Below are 25,903 nucleotides of genomic sequence, written 5' to 3' on the forward strand. Positions count from 1 at the left end.
ATCAATTGTATCATGTACACATAGTTCAATTAAAATAAAGAAAGTTTCAGCGATTTTCAATCTTTTCACATATATTAGTAAGTTAATTATCATTACTATTATATTTTATCTAGTAAACACTAATGTAAGATTATAATTAAATGATGGATTGGTCTATTTTTTTTTCTTTTTTTTTTTATAATTCTTTGTAATTTATCAATAGGACTAGGGAAGCGATAAACATCACTGCAATGCATCGATATAAGGCTCGCATTTGCGATGAAAGAAAGTACGCGACTGCGTCTACTGGATGTATAAGAGTGAGAGGGGTTGAAAGAGGAAGACGAAGAGGGAGGGGGCTGATTCATCGTAAAGGCGCTATGTGCTTCTCATCCGCTCGACGCAGCCGTAGAACGCGGGCGGCTTCGGGCGTCGCGCGATTTAGCTGGAACACGATCGCTCCTCAGTCGCGCCTTTTCTACGGGAAAGTCAAGGACGCGCTTTAAAAGTGTCTAACTCGTTTTGACCTATCGTTATCTTTCTCGCTCATCATTTCGGGAAAGTGCGTCAAAGCTGCTACTTCTTTTTCGTACGTACGTACACGCACTTCGTTGTTACGTCTCGTAGAAAAAGAAAGAGGAGATTTACGCGAAGGAAATTTTCAAGAAAAAAGACAAAGAGAGAGAGAGAGAGAGAGAGAGAGAGAGAGAGAGAGAGAGAGAGAGAGAGAGAGAGAGAGAGAGAGAGAGAAAGCGTGAAAATGTACAACTTTATTTAGCATTTATCACCAAATTTTTTTTTTCTTTTGCAACGTAAATACACGTAACTCACGATTACTTTTTTTTCTATTTTCAGCTACGTTTTCCTATAGTAATAAAAAAAAAAAATACATTCATTTTTATTATGTATCTTCGTATATCTACACCTATGTAAATGGTCCAATTGCGAAAGTTAAGTATCAAACACCAGCGTGTGTCACATTGGAACTCGTTAACGGGCAATTATGCGGAAACCAATGCAAATTTTTGAAATTAACTTATAACCGGAAAATTGCAAAGTTCAGTTAATAACTTTTATCGGAGATAGAGTGGTCACGCAAAGAGCAACGTGTTGTTATTATGATGGTGATAACAAGAAATAATAAAAATAGATAATAAAATTTAAAGAGCAAAGCATATTTTTTGAATCGTGTCTTATTGAGTTAAATATAGAAATATAGAAAAAAAGAGATATGTACATACATTAGAATCGAAACTTTTAAACTTAAAAACTTTTCTTATTTTGGATGTTTGTATAGTAATAAAATTTACAGGACCGAGTAAATATGCGTATTTTATTATCAAATGCCATTTGTAACAATTCGATAGATTAAAGATAACTCGCTCGTTCATTTTGAATGTTTTTAGTCGGTACTTATGTGTTTTAAATAGCACATTGTGTCGGGAAAATTGAAATGACAGACAATTCATACTCCCACTCCCCCCTCTCTCGCTCTCGCTTTTTCGCTCTCTTTGGGAGATTAAATTTTAACGTAACAGATCACTCCGCGTGCACTTTAATAATGTGAATCCTCTGGATGATTCATCATTTATATATGCACTTGTGTATTGAACATACCCATAGACATATTACGTGTTTTATCGTTTCATACAAATATGCTGGGAGTAATTTTATAATCTCCTCTTTCTCATTTCGAAAATATAAACATCTTACGGCGCGGTCGTATCGATTCGTTAAATATTTATTTAATTCGTAGTAAATATAGAAGGATATTTAATGTGAACAAAGTTTACTACTCGACCTTGTGTATAAACAGTGTTCTAATCACAATGGCGATTGCTATGTTTGCCGAACACGGAAAACTGAATTTAGGTAGGCGTTATTTGCTTTAATTTAAAATGTGCTCTCATTCCCTCCCTCCCCTCTCTCTTTTATGCGTCATTATGCATTCTTCAGGTCTATTATCGATAAATTAATATCACATATACAGATTATCGGTCTTGTAACGTACCATTCAGAATAGCAGTTTATTCCATTCCATTCCGTTTCGTTGCGCAATACGTATATAAATATGTATCGCTTCATGCGAAGACACTAATTGACTCAAACGAGTGTAGGAGGAAAGTCTAACAATCGACGAAGCAAACAAGTCCGAATGATTTGAGCTTGGTCGTTCTATTTGAAAAACCTGTTATCTGTTATTCCAATATATTTTTCCAATTGGTATTTAATTTCTATCGTTGTTATCAAGAAACATTTATCTTGCTTAAAATTCTTCATCTATATTTATCTATATTTCGACGAAATTTATGTATCATTTATATTCTCGTAGTTGCGTTATAATATATATTTTCTTTCCTTTTTTTTTTTTTTCTTTTTTTTAATTCGTTGAAACATTTCTACCGTGCGTTTTTAATTTGATTTATGAATCTTTCAGCTTCAAAGTATAAGATCTAATTATTAATTATGGTCATGTTAATCTTAATTGAATTTATTATATAATTAAATTAATTTATTTTGACATTTAATATACCGTTAGTTTTCCTTTCACTTATTAGTTTTCGCATAAATAGATATCTATCTTATATCATAGTGCGATTAAATGTTCTTTTCTTAAAGAACAAGTTAAACATTAAAAGTGAAATAATTCACTTGCTCTTTTTATTTGCGAGCACAATCGGTCCTTCGATCCTCTTACGATCTTGCTCCTGAGAAAAGTAAAGGAAAAAGGAATAATAAGAAAGTAAGATTTTCGAATAGCAGCATCGTTTCGTGGACGCCGAAAGGAATGCAGCCGGCTGCGTCCTGAAAAGGCCTCGTGCGAAAATAGCCAACTTGGCTGCGTGTCGACCGTTGCTGCTTTCAGCGAGTTCCTTCTTTTGCTTTGGGTTCACTCCGGAACGTTACCGAACCTTTTGAAACATGCTACGAGGCCTTTCAAGGTGCGCGCGCAAAAAATTCGTTCTTCTCTTTGCTCTTGGTTTGCGACCACGAGAACGATTATTACGCTCTAGTAGTGTCTCTATGATGGAGAGTTTATTAGTATCTATATACAATGGTATATATAAACATCCGGGTGATTAAAAGATAGTAGGAATAAATGGTATGATTTATAATATTTTCTTTTCCATTTCTTTCTTTCCTTTTCTTTCTTTCCTTTTCTTTCTTTTCTTTTTTATTTCTTCTTCTTTTTTTCTTCTATTTTTTACAGAAACGTAGAAGAAATAATTAAGAAAAAATATTTTTTATGGGTAATTTTGAATGAACTTTTTTATAATTGCTAATGATCTCTTACTAGTGTAATCCTTCTTAATGATTATAATTAATTATTTTCACAGTTATTAATAATAATTGTTAGAAGAATGTCTGATTTATGCATAAATAGTGTATGTATAATAAGTAGGCATATGAGTAGAACATTGAGATCACTACTAATAACAGTGCCTGTCAGATCAATCCGTCTCTTATCGTCCATCGTTATCTCGATCTTCTGGCAGGGTGAGAAATTCCACGGAAGCAAGTGCCGGATACAGTTCGATGAGTAATAACTTCGTGGAACTGTTAGGTATATCACGATATATGTATGTGTATATCGATTATTGGTAATATCGGAAAACCGTTCGCCATTTCTCACGACCTTTATCATTAATAATAATTTATGGTAAGAGTGAAAGAATTCTTTGAATGATTTTCGAACGATTATTGATTGTCCTTCTTTTTATTTTTATTTTCTAAACACGAGTTGAGTTTAACGCGATATTTTATTTCAATTTAAGCGATTCTTTTTCTTTTTCTTCACCCTATCTCGAATTCAATTATATTCCATATCAATATTTTTTAATTTATTGAAACAGAAGACTAATATATAAAGAAAGCAAATTTTAAATATTGCATATACATTTATATACAGGTTTACTGTCGAAGCTATCTTGCACAAATCGATATATTCGTTTAATACTTTTTGAAGTTTCGCGTAAATAATAGATATAAGAGATTTTATTTTTATTTTAACAAAATTTTTTTACAAAATTAAAAGAGAGAGAGAGAGAGAGAGAGAGAGAGAGAGAGAGAGCTGCAAATATCACAAAATAAAATTAGCAAAATTGAATCATGGACATCAATAAAACCTCATGCAATATTCAACATATCAATTAAAAAAGAATTTTTTAAAGTGCTTAGTCGCAGTATTGATCCATAGAAATGATTATGAGTTTTTTCTTTTATCTTTTTTTTTTTCTATCCTTCGTACAGAAGGGAAGTAGTTAGTATTCGTTTGTTATTACGATGGTCTAGCGATAAACGCGCGAACTCGACGATCGGATCGAGGAGTGCGCGCGAGGAAGAGCTTGTTCATTCTTTCGCGATCGATCCGTGACGCGTTCGAAGAATTAACGCGCCCGGAGAACTCGCTAGCGCGTTAATTCTCCTTGTTCGTCTATTCTTCCGCATATCGCGCATCTTGCACAGACGGTAGCAGCGCACGAAAAATATGCGCAAGACGTAGAATTGCTTTGCCGTGCTTGCTGCCTTCGAGGAGTCTTGGAAATTCCTTAGCGAAACTATGCGCTCCTCCTTGCTATATTTAGATCCGATCTCTCTCTCTCTCTCTCTCTCTCTCTCTCTCTCTCTCTCTCTCTCTCTCTCTTTCTTTCTTGTTGCCTCTTCATCTTAGAATTTGAATTCGCAAAACGCGCTCTACCAAAGGCGAATTCGTCTGGTTGAATTTCTTTTGACAAAACTTTTCAAGGGAAAACTTCCTTCCACGTTACTTAACGTCTCCTATCACGCCTTTTGATTATTTCAGGATGAGAGTTTGAATGAGCGCGTTTCTAAGAGTTGTAAGATAAGTTTTTTTTTCTTTCCCTTTTTTCTTCCTTTCCTCTTCTTTTCTTTTCTTTTCTTTTTTTTTTTTTTTTTTTTTTTTTTTTTGATTTAAATGATGTCACGATGTTTGTAGGAATGCTCGATAAAGGATCGAGAACTATTATGAAATAGAAAAAAGAAGAAGATATTACGTGGGGTTATTTATTGCTGAAATGTAATAAAGATTGAAAGTAAAAGTCGAGATCGATTTTATTATATACATCGGTCTTATTCTCTTACTTTCCCCCACCCTACCCCTCCTCTCTCTTTCTCCCTCTCTCTCTCGCGCGTGCGCGCGCGCGCATATCGTATCGTATATAGTTTATACGTATATAGATGTACGTGTATTAGCAAGCGTATAATTTCAGGATTTAATTTCCTGCCTGATCGACATGGAATTCCGCGGTTACGACGAAAGGATAGAAAAGAAGTTATCGGAGATATCGTGAAAACAATAGTTGTCTTTTACGTGCTTACCACAGTGCAATCGATAACCGTAGAAATGGAGAATATAATGCTTCTACAGTCACTATGGTTAGAAACGAATATGAAAGGACTCTCTCTCTTTCTCTCTCTCTCTCTCTCTCTCTCTCTCTCTCTCTCTCTCTCTCTCTCTCTCTCTCTCTCTCTCTCTCTCATAGACACAAAGGACGCGGGTGCGTTCACCTTGCTTGGCCGTATTTTTATCCATGATGACAAACTCTCTTACATATTTCAACAGAGACTTTTACAATTCTTTATTTTTTTCATTATCTTATCTCCATCATCGGTTCGCTTTCATCATCGATAATAGGATAATAGGATGTGATTGATCGATTTAACGGGTGAGGTGGGAAGTAGAGATAGGGGTAGAGAGAGGGTTTGGAGAATGAAGAATAAAAAAGAAAATTTGATTCTTCGAATAATCCTATTAAATTCCATGAGGAATTTCTTGTTTAATTCGAACAACAAGGAATCGATAATCGTAATCAATTTAAAACGTTTGAAATAACGGTAGAGAAAGAAAAGGAGAAGGGATAAGAGAGAGAAGAAGAAGAGGAGGGGAAGAGTTTCATTTGCAGGGCAAATTAGAGAGCGATCCTCCTCGGTACCGGATGGGTGTGACGAGACGAAGAAGAAGAAGAAGAAGAAGAAAAAGAATGAGACACAGGAGGAGAAAGTGGTCGATTCGATTTGATAGAAAGGAAATAGGCAATGGAACGTATAGACGTTACCCCATCTTTTGGTCCCCCATGGAAACTATATAGGAGGTTCGAGTTGTAGCGGGGAAGAGAAATGGTGAGCCGAGCGTGCGTGGTCTATCGACCACAGACGCCATTTGCCGGCGCCGTGGTTCGTCGCGACGAGAGAAGGAAAGTTCACTGTGCTCCCTCTTTCGACCGATTCGGAGCGTATTCACGCGCGAGGAAAGGGCTTTCTGGGGCTTCCTCCTCGTCGTCGTCTTCTTCTTCTTCTTCTACATTCGTCTTCGTCTTTGTCTTTACCTTTTGTCCTTTTCTTTCTTTTCTTTTACCTATTTCATCGTAGTTTGTCTCTTCGTGAGAGGGATTAAAAAAAAAAAAAAAAAAAAAGAAAAAAAAAAAAAAAGGAAAAGACAAAAAAACTAAAAAAAAAAGGAAAGAAAAGAAAAGAAAAACGTCGTTTCTCCTTCATCGTCGTCCTCGAGTATTAGTTAAAAGGAGAGAACACGAAGTCACACCTTTTCGTGTCAGGCTTAATATAAAGAAGCTGTAAACATGTGGTGTTGTAAGAGGCTCGAGTCTTCCCAATGGCCGGTTACAACCATTGTTCGAGGTAAACTTTTACAATCTGCACGCCGTTTTTCTTTTCGTCCATTTTTTTCCATGTTCTTCTCTGACGCTTCTCTTTTTTTTCTTTCTCTGATCCTTTCCTTTCCTTTCCTTTCCTTTCCTTTTTTTTCTATTACGCTCCGCACTGCTGAAAAATTCGCTATGTTCGGGCACACGAAAATCTTCCCCGAGTGCTATTTCTCGAACGACGACTGGGCTTCTTTGACAAGGACGACGACGACGACGATGACGACGATGACGACGACGACGACGTGTTCGAAGGAAACGAGGTCGCGAGCCTGCGCATCCTTACATTCAACGATTGCAACTCGCAAGATGACGTTCCTCGAGCTTTTTCGTTATTTCTTTTCCAGAGCTTCACGGCACGCTGCTTTTCTCTTAACAGCTGCATCTCCTGCGACAAGAGCACGGCCAAATATCATCGTCGAGCATCACGCTTCGTTCTTAATCTCATGCTTATATTATATTATATTATATATATATATATATATATATATATATATATATATTTCGTTCTTACGATTTTCGTCTGGTTGTCGCATACGCGACGTGTAATAAAATTTCAACGTTACGTTGAAAGAAATATGAAAGAGAATGAATAAAATGATTGCCAAAAAAACGATATCTCCGTTCAGCACGTCTTAGCTCGTTCTAACACGTGCAAATTCTGTTGGCAGACATTTCTAATAACGTACAAGCAATTCTATCGATCCGAAAAAGAACCAGTCGGAAGGCTAAGGGAATGCATCTTGTAGGTAGACAAATCGCTTGTAAAATTTATTCGATAGTTAATTCGACTTCGTCTAACCCTCAAGTACCAGGAGAAGCCGTATTATATCAAATGCCATAAATCGTTGACTTAATCGCATTGCTCCTCTAAATTGCTTATTTGATTTAATTCCACTTGTGTGACGCAATGGGCTACCACATCGTCCAAGAGCGAGAGAGAGAGAGAAAGAGAGAGAGAGAGAGAGAGAGAGAGAGAGAGAGAGAGAGAGAGAGAGAGAGAGAGAGAGAACGTTGCCACGCGCCTTCCTACGATCATTGATTTTCCGCGTTCGCGATTATACGATATTCTCCGAATCGCCGTTTGTACTCTTTTCACGAGGTGCCGCAACCTACTTTTTCTCGACAATTGTATTTTCGCATCTTTATTTATTAGATAACTATGGATATCGATGGAGATGACGTTAGTACTTACTGAAAAAAAAATATGAAAATATAGATTACACATTTCTTTCTTTTTTTTTTCTTTTTTGCCTCATTACAAGTATTAACATTAATTAATCAAGTGTGTGTATGTATGTTTTTATCGTTCATTTTTTTTTTTTTTTCTAAAACAAATCTGTTGTCCGTGAATGTTTTCGATATCTTTAATATAAATCAATGTTTCTTTTAAACTTTTATCTACTTCTTTTGAACACGATCAATAAAAAATACTGTGAATATCAGTATACGACGTGCAACACGAACACGCATTGGGTTTTGTTCATCGAATCATATACCACCGTGAAAGCTTCCAAGCTTTATACAATCGTTTATAAGTCTTACATATACGATTTAATTCTTTCAGAATAGATTAGATAAAAGAGATTAGATGATACGAGACGAAGTAGCGATATCTTCATTGGAACTTTCATTTTATAGCATTACAGAGATATTAATTTATGATTTCGTAGATATCGAATAGAAAATCTGTGATTTCTCTCAGCTCATTAGTATAGATTTTCCAAAGAAACGAGTTTAGAATTAAAAAAAAATCATGATAACTGTACTCTTTGAAACTTGTTCTCTCTGTATGCTTTTTTTTTTTTTTATTTTTTAACCTTTATTAGATAATAACGATCGATTTCGATAGCGATAAAAGGCGAAGTATGCGATTAATTTTATGCGTTTCGTATAAGCAATATTAATTCGTACACGTCGTTTCTTAGGTATTACAAAAAAAAAAAAAAAAAAAAAGAAAAGAAAAGAGGAAAAAAGAAACCAAAATTAATGATTCGAACGAATTTTATAAATTATTATGTTTACAAATTGCAATAACAAAGTGCAGATAGCATAAATTGATATTTCTTGATCTATTTACGATTTTTTTAAGATCATATGATCGCATTCTAAGTATACTTTTAATTTACATATTTCTCCTTAATTAAGAGTTACCGACTACGTTACCTTAATCTTATACATTAATAATAAACGCCGTACGCGTGAAGTTATCGCAATGAAAAATGATGCATTTAATTACCGAGAATTCAAGGTTGTTTAAAACCGTTATGTCATTATCGGTTAATAAATTTGTTTCGCTAGGAAGCCGAGAAAGGAAATAAGAGAATTTCTTGATGAGAGAAAGAAAGAAAGAGAGAGAGGTAGAGAAATGGTGAGACAGAGAGAGAGAAAGGGAAAGAGAGAGAGAGACAGAGATAAACAGAGAAAGAGATAGAGATAGATATCAAGTCAACCGGAATCACGTTAATCTCCGGACGTCGTAAAACCTGTCGTCGTTTAGATCGCAGTCTCTCTTTCGACTACATTCACCATTAGGCCATTGAACTGATTCTTATGCATTTCGAACATCATGACAGATCCTTTCTAATATATTTTATCTCCCTTAAGGATAACCTTCTGACCCTTCTAAGATAATGTTTAAGATAATTCCGAGGTTGGATAAGAGGGAAAACGTGGGCTTTGCTGTGAGCAACGAACCGACGACTAATTCGCGAGTAATCGAGTCATTAAAGTGGGCGATCTTTGATACTGTCGTTGAATCACGTGTGTAAAAAGAACTGTCTCGAAGGAGCTTACGTCAGCTTCTCTTTCATAGTCATCGGTAAATCGGAAGTATTAAAAGAACGGAGATAAACTCGTGGAACTATTTGCTTTCTTTTTTCTTTTCTTTTTCTTTTTTCTTTCCTTTTTTTTTTTTTTTTTTTCTTTAACAAATTTTTACTCAAATAAACAACATTTTGTTGACGTTTTAAATTGAGTTCAGTGTCGAGTCAATTTATCTTCTTTTATCTCGTACTGATCTACTTCTATTTAATGGGAAAAGACCTTCGAATATTTCTGTTTGGTCGATCGCGCTGCATCTTAAGAAATAAACGCGCTTTCAGTAACGAAGCGAAGGGAAAGATAAAAATAACGACTTCCGTTAGACGATGAAAGTATTTGGCACAGGCGTGATGTCACGTTTAAAGCGGCCGCCATCGAAGGCAGCTTTGCGTGGATTCGCAAGACGACACCGAGAATACTCGAGGTGCACGCTCTCGTTCTTAGACGAGGGAGACAAAAAATCGATGAATCATTTTTTTCTCGAATCATTTATCCATCTATTTATTATTGTTACATGGAAAATTGTCATTGAGATACATTCGATATATTATTTTGTTTGAGTCTAGTTAAAAAAAATAGCCGAAAATATACGTGAGTGCAAAGATTTAATTTGACATTTGAAAGGGACACACACACACACTCTCTCTCTCTTTCTCTCTCCCTCTCTCTCTCTTTCTCACTCACTCACTCACTCATTCTCTCTCTCTCTCTCTCTCTCTCTCTCTCTCTCTTTCTCTCTCTCTCTCTCTCACTCACTCACTCATTCTCTTTCTCTCTCTCTCTCTCTCTCTCTCTCTCTCTCTCTCCCTTTCTCTCTCTCTCTCTCTCTCTCTCTCTCTCTCTCTCTCTCTCTCTTTCTCTCTTTCTCTATCTATCTATCTTTCTCACTCACTCACTCATTCTCTTTCTCTTTCTCTCTCTTTCTCTTCCTGTCAGTGACTTCGAACTCGTCGTTGAACTCGGCTATAATAGAAATATAAACAAAAGCAGTAAGAAAAGAAATAAGATAGTAGCAAGCCTGTACCAACTCCGGTTATATAGGATTGATCTCAGGCTGGATGGGAACGTCAATCGCGCTAGGCTCGTTCGATGTCTAATTTTGTCTATGGACAAACCGATTCTTCCGAACTCGCCGGATTAACACGGGGGCAGCTCTAAAATTGTCCATCGCTTGAAAGCACTAAGAGATAATACGCGCGCCATACGTTTCGAATTCGTCGGATGATACCGAGTTCTCCCGCTAGAATGTACGATAGCGCGAGCGTCGATTAGATTGCTGCGCCATCGTTTGACGGAAGTAGTAAACTTTCGGACAAATCATCTAACTTTTTTTATCCGATCGACGGTACTGCAGAACTCTGACGAATCGATCAGGTTTAAAGAGATATTTATTTTAATTCGAATAAAGCGATTAATAAATATAAAAATAAAATATAGGCAATGATATTGTATTTTTTTCTTTTTCTTTTTCTTTTTTTAATATTTTGTTGAAACATTTATCTTTCAATAGGCTGTTTCAGTAAGTGTTTATTAATGTATCTAGAAATAAGTAACTATATTCGAATCGGAGTCGCGTGAAAAATAGAACATAACTTATCTCGTCTGAAACGTTTTCTCTTAACATCGACAAACAAAAAATCCAGCAGATTAATTAAATTCGCGCTAATTTTAAATAACGTTCCAGATATCTTCAATTAACGTCAATTACGACTGTTAAGACGTCATTTCTCTTTCTGTTACAGGTGAGTCATAGCTTGCTTGCCGATTGAAAGTCTACTATACACGAAAAACTCTCGGAAGTTGAGAATTTACTCGGTCGCAGTTTCGTTATGGGTTTACGGTGTTTGTTAGTGCGGATCGCGGATGATGTTCGATCGGAGATCAGGTAAACGTTTTTATATTTCATTTCAATCAACGCGAGAAAGTCGTCAGGAAACGTACGTGGGTGCGTCTAAAAAGGTTGGAGATGAAAAATCGATACCCGTCGTCTCTCTCGAGTGTTGGCGAGAGGAAAGTTCATCTTTTTGAGAAAATAATTATCGATTCAGCTTATATGGAGAAATGTGGGATGATAGTTTATTCATATTATACGTTAAGTTGAGAGATATTAACGACAAAAGTTATTAATATTTGAAATAAACATTTTACATTTGTTTATTATCGGCATGTCGACATTGCGATGATGCGTCGTCTGTCGATGATACAAATCTTTCTACGGTTTGTAATATTTACTACAGCTGCACGGATTCTACCTGAGAAGACATTTTCCAGAAGGATAATTGCATCTCTAAAATAATTTATGAGGAGTTCACAATAACGAGGGTGGATATTTTTGGAAGTTTGACTGGTTTATTGGTAAGACGCTCGAAAGGAAAACTTTATTTATTTGAGAAGTCCCGGTGTCGAGGAAGTTACGACCTGGCGAGGATACGAAATTTCTTCTCTCATTTCTTTTTCTTTCTTTCTTTATTTCTTTATTTCTTTATTTCATTCTTTCTTTCTTTCTTTCTTTCTTTCTTTTTTTTTTTTCTTTTCTTAGTCTCTTTCGTATTCTCTCGATGTCGTTCATTGTCAATATAAAGAGGGATACGGTCGATCGATCGGATTTTCAACTGGGTCACATTCGGCATGCTACTGCTATCCTTTTTATTATTCTTCCGCCATGCTCGGTTGCTTCAACATCGGAAGACCTACGTGCTCCTTTTGATACGGCCCAGATCAAACTCGTATACGTATTACATTTTATAAGTTAGAATTTTTCCTTCCGGTAACTTTCCAATAAAAAAAAAAGAAAAAAAAAAAGAAAACAGGAAAAAAAAGAAAAAAGAAAAGAAATCTCCTTACAATAAGCTTTTCCTTCGATAACTGAGTTTTATGACGAACAGAAACAATAAAATGAAAGATGAAATATGTCGATCGAATCGATGACACATCGTCTCTTTCATATTAATCGTAAGACACTGAATGCAAAGGTACGTATATTCATATTGCAGAGGAAGGACAACCATAGTTCGGTCCAAGTACGAATACAAGGTACATTAATCGAATCGTCGAACGAAGAAGAAAATAGATTGAGTGTTCTCCTCCTAGGGAATAATCGTCGTCGTTTATTGACGAGAGAAAATAAACGAATAAATAAAAGTAAAGTAGCAAAAACAAAAAACTTTGAAAAATCATTTGCGCTGAACGGAAATAAAGCAAAAAATTCATTGTCTCCAACGAAGTGTGTCGAGTAATTCGTACGTGCCGTTCGGACTTTTTATCCCCAGGTGATTATTTTTATAAATAACTCTACAAATTGAAAAGTTAAGATTTTTAACGACTCTCGTTAAAATCGATCCATTTGTTTTATGGAATTATTGTCCAAGGATTATTAGTTAATTTTCTAATAGACGTGATAAAAAAAAAAGCTTAATAAAATAAAACAAAAAAAAAAACAGAAAGAGAACATCGTTTTGTTAGATTGGAAGAATCAAAGAGGGTTTAAAAGAGATCGTTTTCGTACGGTAATTGCTTCGAGGTCCATAATCGGATCGACGGACGGTCGCGGTGAAATTTTATTCGAGTCCCTATAAATCCCGATTATCCGTTTCTATCCGAAGATTCAACGTCGTTCGTACGTACTTAAAATTTCACGAATATTTTCTAGCTCCTTTATCCTTTTTTTTTTTTTTTTTGGAATAAATCGATCTACCGTATAAAGTGCGTCAAAGATTTAAGAAAAAAAGAAAAGAAAACAAAAAATGATTACTTGCAGATGGAACATCGGAAAGAAAGTTTTTAAACGAGTATGTTGAACAAAAGCGAAAAAAAAAGAAAGAAAAAAATTAATAAATAAAAAATAAAAAACAAAATGAAATAATTCGACAATCTCAATAAGATTTTGAATTATGCTGACACTTTTTTTTATTCTGTGGCTAGATTCTTTATGTTTACTACATTTGAAATGAGACACTTGTGACGTGTATCAGTCATATGCTTACGTTCCTTAGATAACGGCAATAAAGTATCAAATTCGTGATTCTTAAAAGAACGATTCTAGTGTAACGTTAATTGAAACTATCATTAAATCTAAATAATTATAATAGATTTAAAACTCGTGGAAGTAACTCGATACTCTCTCTTTCTCTCTTTCTCTCTCTCTCTCTCTCTCTCTCTCTTTCTCTATCTATCTATTTATCTATCTTAAATTATGATGCTAACAAATGCTATGATTAACTAATAACTATATTTCTTTTCTTTTCTTTCAAACAAAATCTGTAATAGATATAGATATATTTAGAGCATTTTGTTGAGAATATTTCTGTGATATCGTCTGCGGAAGATCAGTCTTCTACAACTATAAAAGAAAAAAGAAAAAAAAAATAGAAAAAAAAATAGAGAAAAGAAAAAAGAAAACAACCAAACAAATAAACCTAGTAATAGTTTATTTCTTTTTTTTTTTCCTTCGTAATAGACGAAGCAATTGACAAAATGTAGTGATAAGAAAATTCGATTGGAAAAGTGTGTGTGTGTGTGTATAGTTGAATCGAGAGTAGGTTATGAGCAAGGAATGCGTTTCGCAATGCGTTAATAAGAGAAAGCTTTATAAATCCAGCATTATTAAGTTTAAAACTCTTGCAAAATACCGAAACGATGTTTGTTACGGCGGTCGTTTTTCATTTGGAACGATCATAAGTTAAGAGAGAAAAGAATAAAGCCTCGTCAAATCGAAACTTTCCTATTCTCTTTTGTAATTTCAAATTTTCCTTGATTCTGCATTACCATTATATTTATTTTCTCGATCTATCTAGTTCTAGGTCATGGTCTACGTAGTGTGTGTGTGTGTGTGTATATATATATATATATATATATATATATATATATATATATATATTAGGTGGACCAGAAAGTAATGTCGCTTTCTTAAATTAAATTCAAACGAATAAATTTTTATCAAGTTTTTATTTTTAATCACAATCAAATATCGACATGCGCAGAAACGACATTACTTTCCGGTCTACCTATATATAGAATCATTGAGAAAACAATTAGAATAAAAATTCTGCTTTCAAGTTCGTTCTCACTTTAACGGGTTGGTTCGATGCATCGAAGTCCATCGTCACCGAAGGAAGAAGGATGCAGCTGATGTGACAGACCAAAAAGAAAGACATAAAATTCTGCATATATATATATATATATATATATATATATATATATATATATATGTGCACACAGAGAGATATACACACAAACAGAGCGAGAGCGAGAAAGAGAGGGAAGGGAGAGAGAATAAAAGAAAGGAAGAGAGAGGGAGGGGCAGAAGGGAGAAGGGAGAAAAGATAGGAGGAACGGTACTGTGGCGCACACGCGGTGTAGCCGTGTAAGAATCGCGAAGCGGAAAGGCACGTGGGTGGTATGAGTCGGCGGCGGTGGTGGCGGCCACGAGTAAGCGAGAAATCGTAAGCTAAAGAATATCATCATGTTTCGTTGTATACTCAAAGAAATATATAGAAATAAAGAAATATAGAAAAGATAGAAAGAACGTGCAACCGTCATCGCCGTTTACGATTTATTGCACGGGCCTAGCTTTTATGTCTTTCGAAACGTATTTCTCTCTCTCTCTCTCTTTCTCTCTCTCTGTCTGTCTCTCTCTCTCTCTCTCTTTCTCTCTCTCTGTCTGTCTCTCTCTCTCTCTCTTTCTCTCTTTGCAGAGTTAAGGCATACCGAACTACATATTTTCCGCGTATGCGAACGCTTTCCAAGAACTGATCGAACGTTTGCTAACTCTCTCGACGAACGAACGTTTCGTCGACCTGGCTAAACGCGCGATAAACAAGTAGAGGAAAAAAAAGAAAGAAAGAAAGAAAGAAAGAAGGAAAGAAAGAAAGATACGGCGAAGTTGCGAACTCGTGCACGCTTTGCACGAGTTTTAAACCTGCCGCGTCGCTGAAAAAGTCGTTATGCTTAATGGCTAGACCGTTATTTGACTTTCGCCTCGTTTCGAGCCGGACCAATCCTTTTCTCCTCGCGAAACTTGGAATTCCGCGAAACCAAAGAGGATTATATACGTAAGAAGGAAATCATTCGCCTCTCTCTCTCTCTCTCTCTCTCTATGTCTATCTTTCTTCTTCCTTCCTTCCTTCCTTCCTTCGTTCTTTCCTTCTAGAAACAAAGAAAGAGGGTGGGTGGAGGGGGGAAGGCAGAAGGAGAGATCGATGTCCTTCGAGGATTTACGAAGAACAATAAAGAATTACGAGGATCTTTGAATATGATTATTCGTCTCTTTTTTTATACGAATACGAGAACAAAATGATGCATCTTTTTGCACGGTCATTTCACTTTTTTCTAATATGAAAAAAAATATCAAAGTAACGGGTCATTACATCGTCGTTTAGATCATAAGTAGAACGTCGATGTATTGGGCTAATTCAGCGTGGCAGAAATTTCATCCATGGATTATACATATATATATGTATATATACTGTTATATATGAAGAGAGGAAGGATCAAGCATACTATTACTAATGACTTTCGATCTTCCGTGTGCGTGCCTCGCGTGTCAAGTCTTTACGATGATTCCTCGATGCCTCTTTCGACGATCACTTTATATGGATTAATACTAACCGAATCGCAAGGATGGGAGAGCAAGGGAACAGGGGAACGAACACGACGAGCCTATGCTCTCGCATCATCGACGAGATAGTGTCGAGTAAATGTGAACTTGTACACGTTCAAGAAATCGAATCTTCCCGCTCTTTGGAGTCATTTATCACGTGATCTTTTTTCTTTTTTTTCTTTTTTTTTCTTTTTTTTATTCTCGGATAAAGAAATGTCGGAGAAATCGTTCTTTCCTTTTTTTTCTTTTTTTTTTTTATTAACTCTATATATATATATATATAAGACATATAATATACATTACATACATATTTGGGCAAAAAAGGTAATATAAGTTGTGAGAAATTAATGAAAAGGGTGGTCACGATCGAACGTATGTACAAACAAAAATTATATAATAAATACTTTCGTTTTTATGAATATTAAAAAGAAAAAAAAAGAAAAAAAAAAAAAACATTTTTCTCGTTCATCGGTGAATCTGCGAGAGATCGGGCTTCTTCGTTAATCTTCGGACAATCGTTCGGCACGTTCGGCGCGATACACAGTATACACGAGCAAGGCTCGACGTGCTCACAGTTGAGCGCCGACCGTCGCGCCTCGAGTGTCTTTTATATCACATCTCTTGATCGTAAAACGCGTTTATTTTAAATTTCGATACATCGATTTTGATTAGTGCGCGCAACAGTGCGTAATTCGTTATAGGTTGGACGATAAAAGGAAATTAAAATTTGACGAATCATTAATTTTCTTTTCGGAACATAAAATTATTATTAAATAATCAGCTTAATCCTTTGTTTTCACAAGTCACGTGTACGCGCGCACGAGAATATTTTTATTGTTTTCTGACAGTAGCTCGATGCATAGCGATAAATAGGTGTTATTATTATTACGTAGTATTCCTAGTCGGAAATAAAAAGATAGAGATAGTATCTGTAATTACAACTTACTTTCGATAGACCGATTCATATTTATATATACATGTAGAAACTTTACAGGTCTCATATATTATTACGTTTAAAGCTATTTCACTCTAATGCATCGTGATCGTTACGTTAATACGAGATGAGAAGTATCGAAATAGTGGAATGCTCTATTACTTGCCAGAATTTGAATTTATTTCGTCGATATTTGATTGTCGTCCCGTTGGTAGTTGGCGATAACATTTGCCAATAACACGATGAATTTAGATCAAGAATTTTATATTCGTATAAAATATAGTAACTATCTAATAGCGTAGTTCATATTTCTATCGACTATATTTGTATTGTTTTTCTTTTTTTTTCTTTTCTTTTTTTCCAATTTTCTTGTTCGATGTCGAACAGGAAAATGAACTTACATGGAGCAAGTCTTACAGGCAACGAATTTTCAAGTATTTTATATTATATATATATATTTTTTTTATTTTTTGCTCCCTTTTGTTTGTCAATGAAAATCAGAAAACGTTTCTAATTTGTCAAATTGTAAATATTCGTAGTGACGTCTCGTTCGCATCGGCGAATAAAAGCAGACGAGAGTACTTTTGCTTTTGGCGTCGTTCGAAATACGCATGTGTCGAGCAAACCCCATCTCGTTCGACCCTCGTCTCTTCGTTCACTTCGATTTTTCCACTTGGCTTTTCCTTCTTTCTCTTATCTTCGACTGCTCCGGAACATTCGTCGACTCGATGAGGTCGCAAAATTCATTAAAATAACGAGAAGACTCTCCTTCTATATCACTGAGCTTTCAATTAACGAGGAAGATCAGTATTTTCCATCTTACTTAGTCTTTAATAAATTGAGATGGATGTTTACGCGTCGCTTGTTTTTACACTTTAGGAAGCCACTCGTTTACAAAATATGATACTGTGACATTGAGTTAAAGTTCAATAGTAGGTCGCCAATCATTGACGATTTTTGAAGGAGACCTGTACAGTACTATGTGGAAGGATTAATTAGCTTGAATTCTTCCCACGCGTAGTACGAATTAATCCTATTTATTTACAAACGTAACTCTCCCGTATTTTTCAGACTCGACAAATACTCGGATCAAATTTGAATCTTTTCCGATTTTTACATATACATACATATATATATATATACATACATACATATATATACATACATATATATATATACATACATATATATATGTGTGTGTGTATATATATATATATATATATATATATATATCGAGACTCGTTTTCTCAACGAACTCTCAAAAACATATGTTTGTTTATCAGTTTACAATTCGCTGATACGAAGTACGAATGTAACAGAATACAAACGAAGAAATTAAAATCTTGAAAGAAAGAAAAGAAAAGAAAAGAAAAAAAGAAAAAAAAATATTCCATAACATTCTCATAAAGAGGAATCGTCGTTTATTTCACGCACGATCAAACCGCAGGAACGTAATAGGAATTAAAGTTAATATATCGAAAGGAGAAATAAAACGTCATAAAAACGTCAGAAAAGAAAAAGAACAAAAAAAAAGAATAAATAAATAAATGGACTTGGTGGGAAAGATCGTTCGATTGGTTTAGTTGTCGTAAGTCCACTAGTTTGAAAAGTTGTCGAAACCGTCGATCGGCAGGGTGTCGGGTCTCGAGCGATCACTGGTCGAGGATGAGGAGGAGGGGTATTCTAGTACGGTGGTTGGTCGTGAGCTTAAACGTGAGGTCGAGGTCGAGGTCGGGTCTAGTAGAGACTGCGAACGCCTTGGCAGAATGTTGACGGCCCGTTCTGGACCTCTAGGGGTGCCCCGAAGTCTGGGACCCCTTGAGGGAAGTGATCATCTTTTCCTGCTACCAGAAAGAGCACTAATTATGGATAGCAGTCGTTTGCGTCAGGACTTGGCTGGTCTCGATTTTAATCTACGCTTCAACATTCTTCAAACGGCACCCCGTGGCAACGTCTGGCTATGTGAGTTTATTTTCATGAATGATGAAAAAGTGTCATTTTATTATTTATTTAGTTATTTATTTATACATTCATTCATTCATTTATTTATTTATTATTCATAAAGCAAGACTGGGGAAGAAAAAGAGTTGGGGAAGATATTTAACAGTGTTTCATTTCGATAAGGAAGCCTTATCGTACAAGATTAGTCGACCCGTTTGTATTATTATGTTTTCACAAGAACAATATATTTTCTTAGCTCGTAAACATCGATAGATGTATTTGCAGGTGGATAAGAAATATATGCTTGACGAAATCGACAAATATAATGACATTCTTATCAGTATTCGCTTTTTACCGATGTGTTAATCTTTCGGTCGATTGATCTCGTATTTGCCATGTGACCGTATGTAATCCAATCGCTCATAGTCTAATTATCGTCCTGTAAGGTACGACGTCGGTTCAATGACGCTTAATAATTTTTATCGATTACTTCCCTCGATGGCCCTAAGTTCAAGATCAATATAAATAAAAAAAAAAAAAATGATGTTTTTGTTTTAATCGTTGCGCGTCGACTGTCGTCATCTCTCTTTTTATATATATTGTACATACACGTACAATATATATATATACATATATATATAAATACATGTGTGTATATATATATATATATATATATATATATATATATATATACATATTTTGAACGTAAATTAAGATAATCTTTTGTTTTGTTTCAGGTGAGTATATAGAAATCGAATCTGTGACGATATAGTTAAAAACGTGGAAATGGATTTTTCGTTGAGAATATCGGTGAGTCGTAGTTTTAATCGAAGGAAAGACAAAAAATCATTCGTTACGATAGAAAGAGAGAACGCAACCTTGCGTAACGTAGTTCAATTTGAATGATTCCTAATGATATAGGTCAGTTCGAACGAGATACATACCTGTCTGTTTATCGTAACTCGATTCCAATTTTGAGGTCAATGAAGTTAATCGACGTAACAGAGCTTAACCGCACCCTGTTACGTTCGGCATACACTTACTGATAGATTGTAATCAATGCAAACCGTTTTTCGAGCCGGAAACACGTGGTCTAATGACAGTTAACGTAATCGATGAGTTCGCTCGCTCATCCTGTACATGTTCGACGATAATGGATGCGATTCGTCAAACGAACGCATTATATCTCGACTATATGTCGTTGAATAATTCGGAAGTATAGTTGAGTTATTTTATTCAACGAAAATATAATGATTTATCTTCGCGAATGTTATCGTGTCGATCGTTCTTCGATACACACGATTTTCAATTTATTTTTCTTTTTATTTTAATATTTTTAATTTAGTAATTAACATGTTGATTATAATTGAAATTCAGTTTTCTTCGATGTTAGTTAGGAAGCAATTATCGATGGATGTTAATTAAGATAATAATGCGAGAGAGATTAATAATAGTGTAAGGTCTTTTAGAAAACAAAAAAAAAAGAAAGAAAAGAAAAAAAGAAAAAAAAAAAGGAAAAAAGAAAATAATTTGCAGAAACTAATTGCGATATTTATAATTTATCGAGAATGCACGAAAACTCTCTTTTACTTGCCTTCGTAATTCGTTCAAAATATATAACGAGAAAATAAGAAATATTTTAATTTAAGATTTTTGAAATTTTAATCGATTTATAATTTCTGGAATTTTTATTAGCCAAACGAGGTAATTAGGAACGATTTTTTTCGAAATAATATTTCAAGAAAATCTAATTATTACGTCATTACGATATCGAAGCACGTATCAAAGGTGTTATCTCATTGGTACATCGGGGAGAATTTGGATGCTAGGAACGATAAGAGAGACGATCGATTCTATTCGTGTGTCCTCCTTTCGTTAACTATATTCTTGGTAGAAGGTCTTATCGTAAGCTCTCTTCGAGCTCTCTCCTCTCCCCTTCCACTTCATCCCCACCCTATTCCCCTTCTCTCTCTCTCTCTCTCTCTCTCTCTCTCTCTCTCTCTCTCTCTCTCTCTCTCTCTCTCTCTCTCTCTCTCTCTCTCTCTCTCTCTCTCTTACTTTTTCTTTTTCTATTAATGTGTTCGTCTACTGATTTAAATAGATAACGAATAATACCAATTTCTTTTTTCTTTTTTTATTTTTTTTTTTTTAGATTAAATTAACTCGAAGATTTGTGTTATTGGTTGTCGTATTTTCTATTCTGTTCTATTATTTTTTTTTCTTTTTCTTATTCTTGTTCTTTACCTTTTGATGTACGAGTTAGAATAAGTAGCGTTAGAAAATAATTTGTTTGTATGGAGTCAATCATACGTTGATCGTTTTAACCGCAATAACGAGAAAATACGAATAGTGATTATGATAATGATAATAACAGAAAAAGATTCGTCGTTTGTCTGTAGAGGGTGTAATAGAGGAGAAACGGTAATGTAAATTTTTCTCATAACGGCGCATATATATATATGTATGTATATAGATTAGGTTTTTCCTGCTCACAACGCTGCCATTCTTCTCTATTTCTTTCCCTCTCTCTTTCTCTCTCTCTCTCTCTCTCTCTCTCTTTCTCAACTAAGAGCCAAGTTATCGTCCGAGTTTCTCTCGAAGGTCACGACGTATTTCTTCGCGAAAGCTTTGAAAATTGTCGAGTACGAGATACGTCTGACGACTTTTTTTTTCTTTTATTTTTATTTTTATTTGCTTTTTTTTTTTGTTAATCCTTTTCTGTTTTGTGTTATTGTAAAAAAAAAAAAAACTCGGAATGATAGAGAGAATGCGAGCACAGGAGCGATAATAATGTCTAACATTATCGAGTTATTTCAATGTTTCAACGTGCCACAAAGGCAGTCAACGAAGCAACGAATTAGAGAAAGACACACTATATATATATATATATGATAGCTCGTTATTTTCATTAAGTAAGTTGACCGTCCGTCCTATTGATTGTTTTATTTATTTATTTCTTTACTTATCTCGCTCTCTTTGAAATTCTTCATAACTAAGATTAATTTCTCATTTAACAATTCACGTTCGAGAGAGAGAGAGAGAGAGAGAGAGAGAGAGAGAGAGAGAGAGAGAAAGAGAGAGAGAGAGAGAGAAAGAGAGAGAGAGACACACCGCTTATTCACTTTTTACGATGGCTCGTTACAAACACAAGTTTTCTGCAACGACACATTTGCCCCAGCGTATAATATAGATAGTGTCGCACGCTTTTATGGGTGCTTAAGAAGCTCGTTCGTTTCTACGTAAAAAATAGAAAAAGAGAAAAAAGAAAAAGAAAAAAAAGAAAAAAGAAAAGAAAAGAAGAAAGAAAAGTAAAGAAAAGAAAAATATAAAAGTCGATCAACGTGAGCAAGAATATTCCATTACCCGGAAGATTTTATTTTTCTTTTTATTATTATTCCTCCTCCTTCGCTTCTTCTTCTTCTTCTTCTTCTTCTTCTTCTTCTTCATATTCTTCATCTTATAAATTCAAAAATTCTTACTTTAAGGGAAGGAAAAAATTTTTCGATTAGTCATTCGAGAGTTTTAATCCACATAACGTCACGTGCTTTTTCCCCTCCCTTATTAATCCTCTTCCATTAACTTGTTCATCCATCGACTGTTCTTATTTTATTCTTGCTTTTCTATTTCTTTTTTTTTTTTTACCTACGTTTGTTTTCGTTTATCTTTTTCTTCTTTTTCATGGGAGAAAAGAAGCCGCCAAGTGGAAACGCGTGTGCTTTCTTCATGAAAAACATCGCGGAGAGCTTTCAAGTTTCTTCATTAGAAGGATATTCATCATCGACATCGTCATCGACAATTTTTTTGTTTGTTTGTTTGTTTTTTTTTTTCGTTTCTTTCCCTGTCTCTTTTTTTTCTCGTCGTCATGTCTTCATCATCGACTCGTTTTCCTTTTAAATCATGGTTCATCCGTTATTCACCTAATTAATTGTACAACGAAGTTTAACATTCCGTATCGATTGGTCAGCATGCTCATCGAAAGCGCGAACCACTCGTGGCACGATATATTCGCATGGTTAAACTAAAAGTGTTATCGATCGGTAGTCAGACACGCAGAAGACGAACGCGCACGCATCGTCACGCACGCCCACCCCCTTCCCCTCCCTCCATTCTTACCCCCCATCCCCCGAAAAAATATTTTGCAATTTTTTTCTTTCTCTTTTCTTTTTATTCCTCTCGCTCTCTTTTTTCTTCTTCTTCTTCTTCTTATTCTTCTAGATCCATCCAATTAAAATAACTGGGATAAGTGGATGAGGAAAGAAAGGAACAGGTGTAGCAGTGTTTCTACTTAGGAGTGAGGGGGTGTTCTCGATCAAACGAGAGATAAAAATAGTCGCTATAATAATTACCGATTAGCAAATTCTATTTTTTTTGATTCTGTCTGACAAAGAGAGAAAGATAGTAGAGAGTGTGTGTATATGTATACGTATATACGTGTGTATATGTATGATAGTAGAGAATGTGTGTATATGTGTGTAAGTATGTATGTATGTAAGATGGGTAGGTGTACGTGGGTGTCTTATTTTAAATAATATAATCAAAGACATCCTAGCTTATAGGTTTTATAAAAAAGTGTTTTAAATAAAAGTTATTACTAGGTTTCAAGGTAGATAGTATGTAATATTTATTGGTACTATTTCATAGATGGCATTGATGGTATTATTTTTCGATTATGATAACGAAATTATAATGGTTTATTTTGAATGATAATCGATATTTTACAAATATTGTAAAAGAATGTCAATACGAATTTAATGAGCAGTTATACAAAGTATCTCTTCATCGATATTTTATCGAGTTATAGTATTTTGAAATTTAAATAATTATGTAATCGCAAATAATGCGATCAACTTTTCTAATAACATCTGATAATCGATGAAAACAAAAAACCACAAAAACCAATCTTATTTTTTTTTTTTTTTTTTTTTTTTTTTTTTTTTTTTTTATTGATTTATTCATTTACTATTGTTCATATATTCTCGAAGTTGTAATCATTTGGAGCACGGTGACCTTCAGCAGCCATAAAGAACATTATTGCGATTAGACAGTTTGTTAAACTTTGAGGCGCCATAACTTCATACAATATTGATGAAAAATGTATACCGTAAGAGCTCATTGAGTTTATATTGATATTCTTTACAACCTTTGCTCGTATTAAAATAACGATTTTCATTTGAAACTATTATTATAACTTCACATACCTTGATAACAACGATCACTATGAAATACCTATAATAAGTATTACGTTTTCTGTTCAAAACTTAGTAATTTTTATTCGAAACATTTATTTATAAAACCAATAAGATCGATAATATTTAAGATAATATTGTTTAAAACGAGAAAGCCGGTATACATTGAATTAAAATGAGATCATATTAAATGCAAGTATAGAAAATACAAAATGATGATATAATTACGAAATTAGATAAAGTAACGATAACGAAGATTAATATCTAATATTAACGTTTAGACATTATCATCGTTATATTTTTTTTTAAGCAAAATAGATCTTAACACACTTTATGAAATTCTTTAGTTTGTTCTCGGTTCAAAGAATTTTTCATCTAAATTTTTTTTTTTTTTTTTTTATATATATATACAACAACAATGACAATAACAATAACAACAACAACAATAATAGTAATAGTAATAATAATAACGATAATAACGCGGGTAAAATCGATCGTTAAGGTCTTCTCGGCGTGGTAAAAACGATTTTGTAAGCGGTCATTCGAAACCGGTTTCTCGAGGATCCAGCGCGTGCCCGATCTTCGCGGCAGCGCCCACAGGGTGGTAGTTCCCCGTTGAAAGAGTCAAATGACCCTTCTTCAATTTATTTCGTCCTCTTTTACGTCGAGAACACTGAAAAGCAAGCAAGCGAGTCGAGTCGAGCCGAAGCGAGCCAAGCCAAGCCAAGCCAAGCCAAGCTAAGCCAAGCGACCGACCGTATCTTTGCTTCTCGGCGAACGATGTGACCTCATCGCGTCAGGTGAATTACTTTGGTAGATTGACGCAGACTATGACGACGATAACTGTGAAAGGATGGAAAGAAAGGATGTAAAAGAAGTGAAAAAAGATAAGGACAAAAAAAAAGAGAGAAAGAGAAAGTTAGAAATAGAAGAAAGAGGGGTGGTTTGTCGTCTAGTCCGTTTTTCTTTTCTTTTCTTTTTTTTCTATTTTTTTTTTTCTTTTTTTTCTTTCCTTATCTTCCAAAATTAAAGAAGTAGTCGCGACAGACGCCTACTTTGCCAAGAGAAGAGTCATTCGTCATCTCCTCCTTTTCTCTTCGTTCTATTTTCTTCTAGACGCCTTCGTTAGGCATAAATTATACGGCTTATAATTAAGGCGGTTACTTAATACTTTAACGAGTCTAATAACACGGTTTCACGAGTTTCTATGCAACTCCATTTATTTCTACGTATCGATATAAGTGAAATTTTAATTATAATCGTGTCCGATTGCGACGTTAACTCTTAGTCATATCGTAGATTAAATCAGTATATCGTCATATATTATGTTTTTTTTCTTTTTTCTTTTTTTTTTTTTTTTTTTTTATTTTGAAAGTTTATTAAATTCTAGCATTGTACATCGGTAAAATAGGAATTCATCTTTATCGATGTTATCAAACGTTATCAATTTTATCAATGTTATCCAGGATATTTATCTGTTCGTAAAGTGGATTTCTATTTTATCGAGGTTAGATATTACCGACTGTAGAAGAGAACTTCTTTATCAACATCATCTTTATCGGTATATGAAATATCCTTGATAAGTAAGGAATCTGTAATACCAATCGATATTACCATATCGAATCGTAAATAAGAGCTGATGAAATTTATCCCGTTTCTGTAACAAATCGTATTATCGACGAATGATATTGAAATTCCCTATTTCTTTACTTGCTTTTCTCTCTTTCTCTCTCTCTCTCTCTCTCTCTCTCTCTCTCTCTCT

The 25,903-nt window shown here is 34.6% G+C and overlaps 1 protein-coding gene across 19 annotated transcripts in view; it reads left to right on the plus strand.

Moving 5' to 3' along the window:
- LOC118439652 (uncharacterized) overlaps positions 1–25,903 on the plus strand; it is a 112,971-nt gene that overhangs the window by 4,185 nt on the left and 82,883 nt on the right. For 2 of the 19 annotated variants that reach the window (XM_085664974.1, XM_085664977.1), the window contains exons 1-2: positions 422–572; positions 11,225–11,367. The exons of 3 other annotated variants lie outside the window; for them this stretch is intronic. In XM_085664974.1, coding sequence (XP_085521100.1) covers positions 11,346–11,367 — 22 coding nt within the window. In that variant the 5' untranslated portion in view covers positions 422–572; positions 11,225–11,345. Of the gene's footprint in view, positions 1–420; positions 573–1,793; positions 1,852–11,224; positions 11,368–18,298; positions 18,977–25,903 lie in introns of those variants that run through there. 14 more of the 19 variants (XM_035861508.2, XM_035861514.2, XM_085664966.1 and 11 more) reach the window with 12 other exon arrangements.

Source organism: Vespa mandarinia, chromosome 2 (assembly GCF_050613455.1).
Source record: "Vespa mandarinia isolate Hongniang chromosome 2, ASM5061345v1, whole genome shotgun sequence".
In the NCBI taxonomy this organism is placed as follows: Eukaryota; Metazoa; Arthropoda; class Insecta; order Hymenoptera; family Vespidae; genus Vespa; species Vespa mandarinia.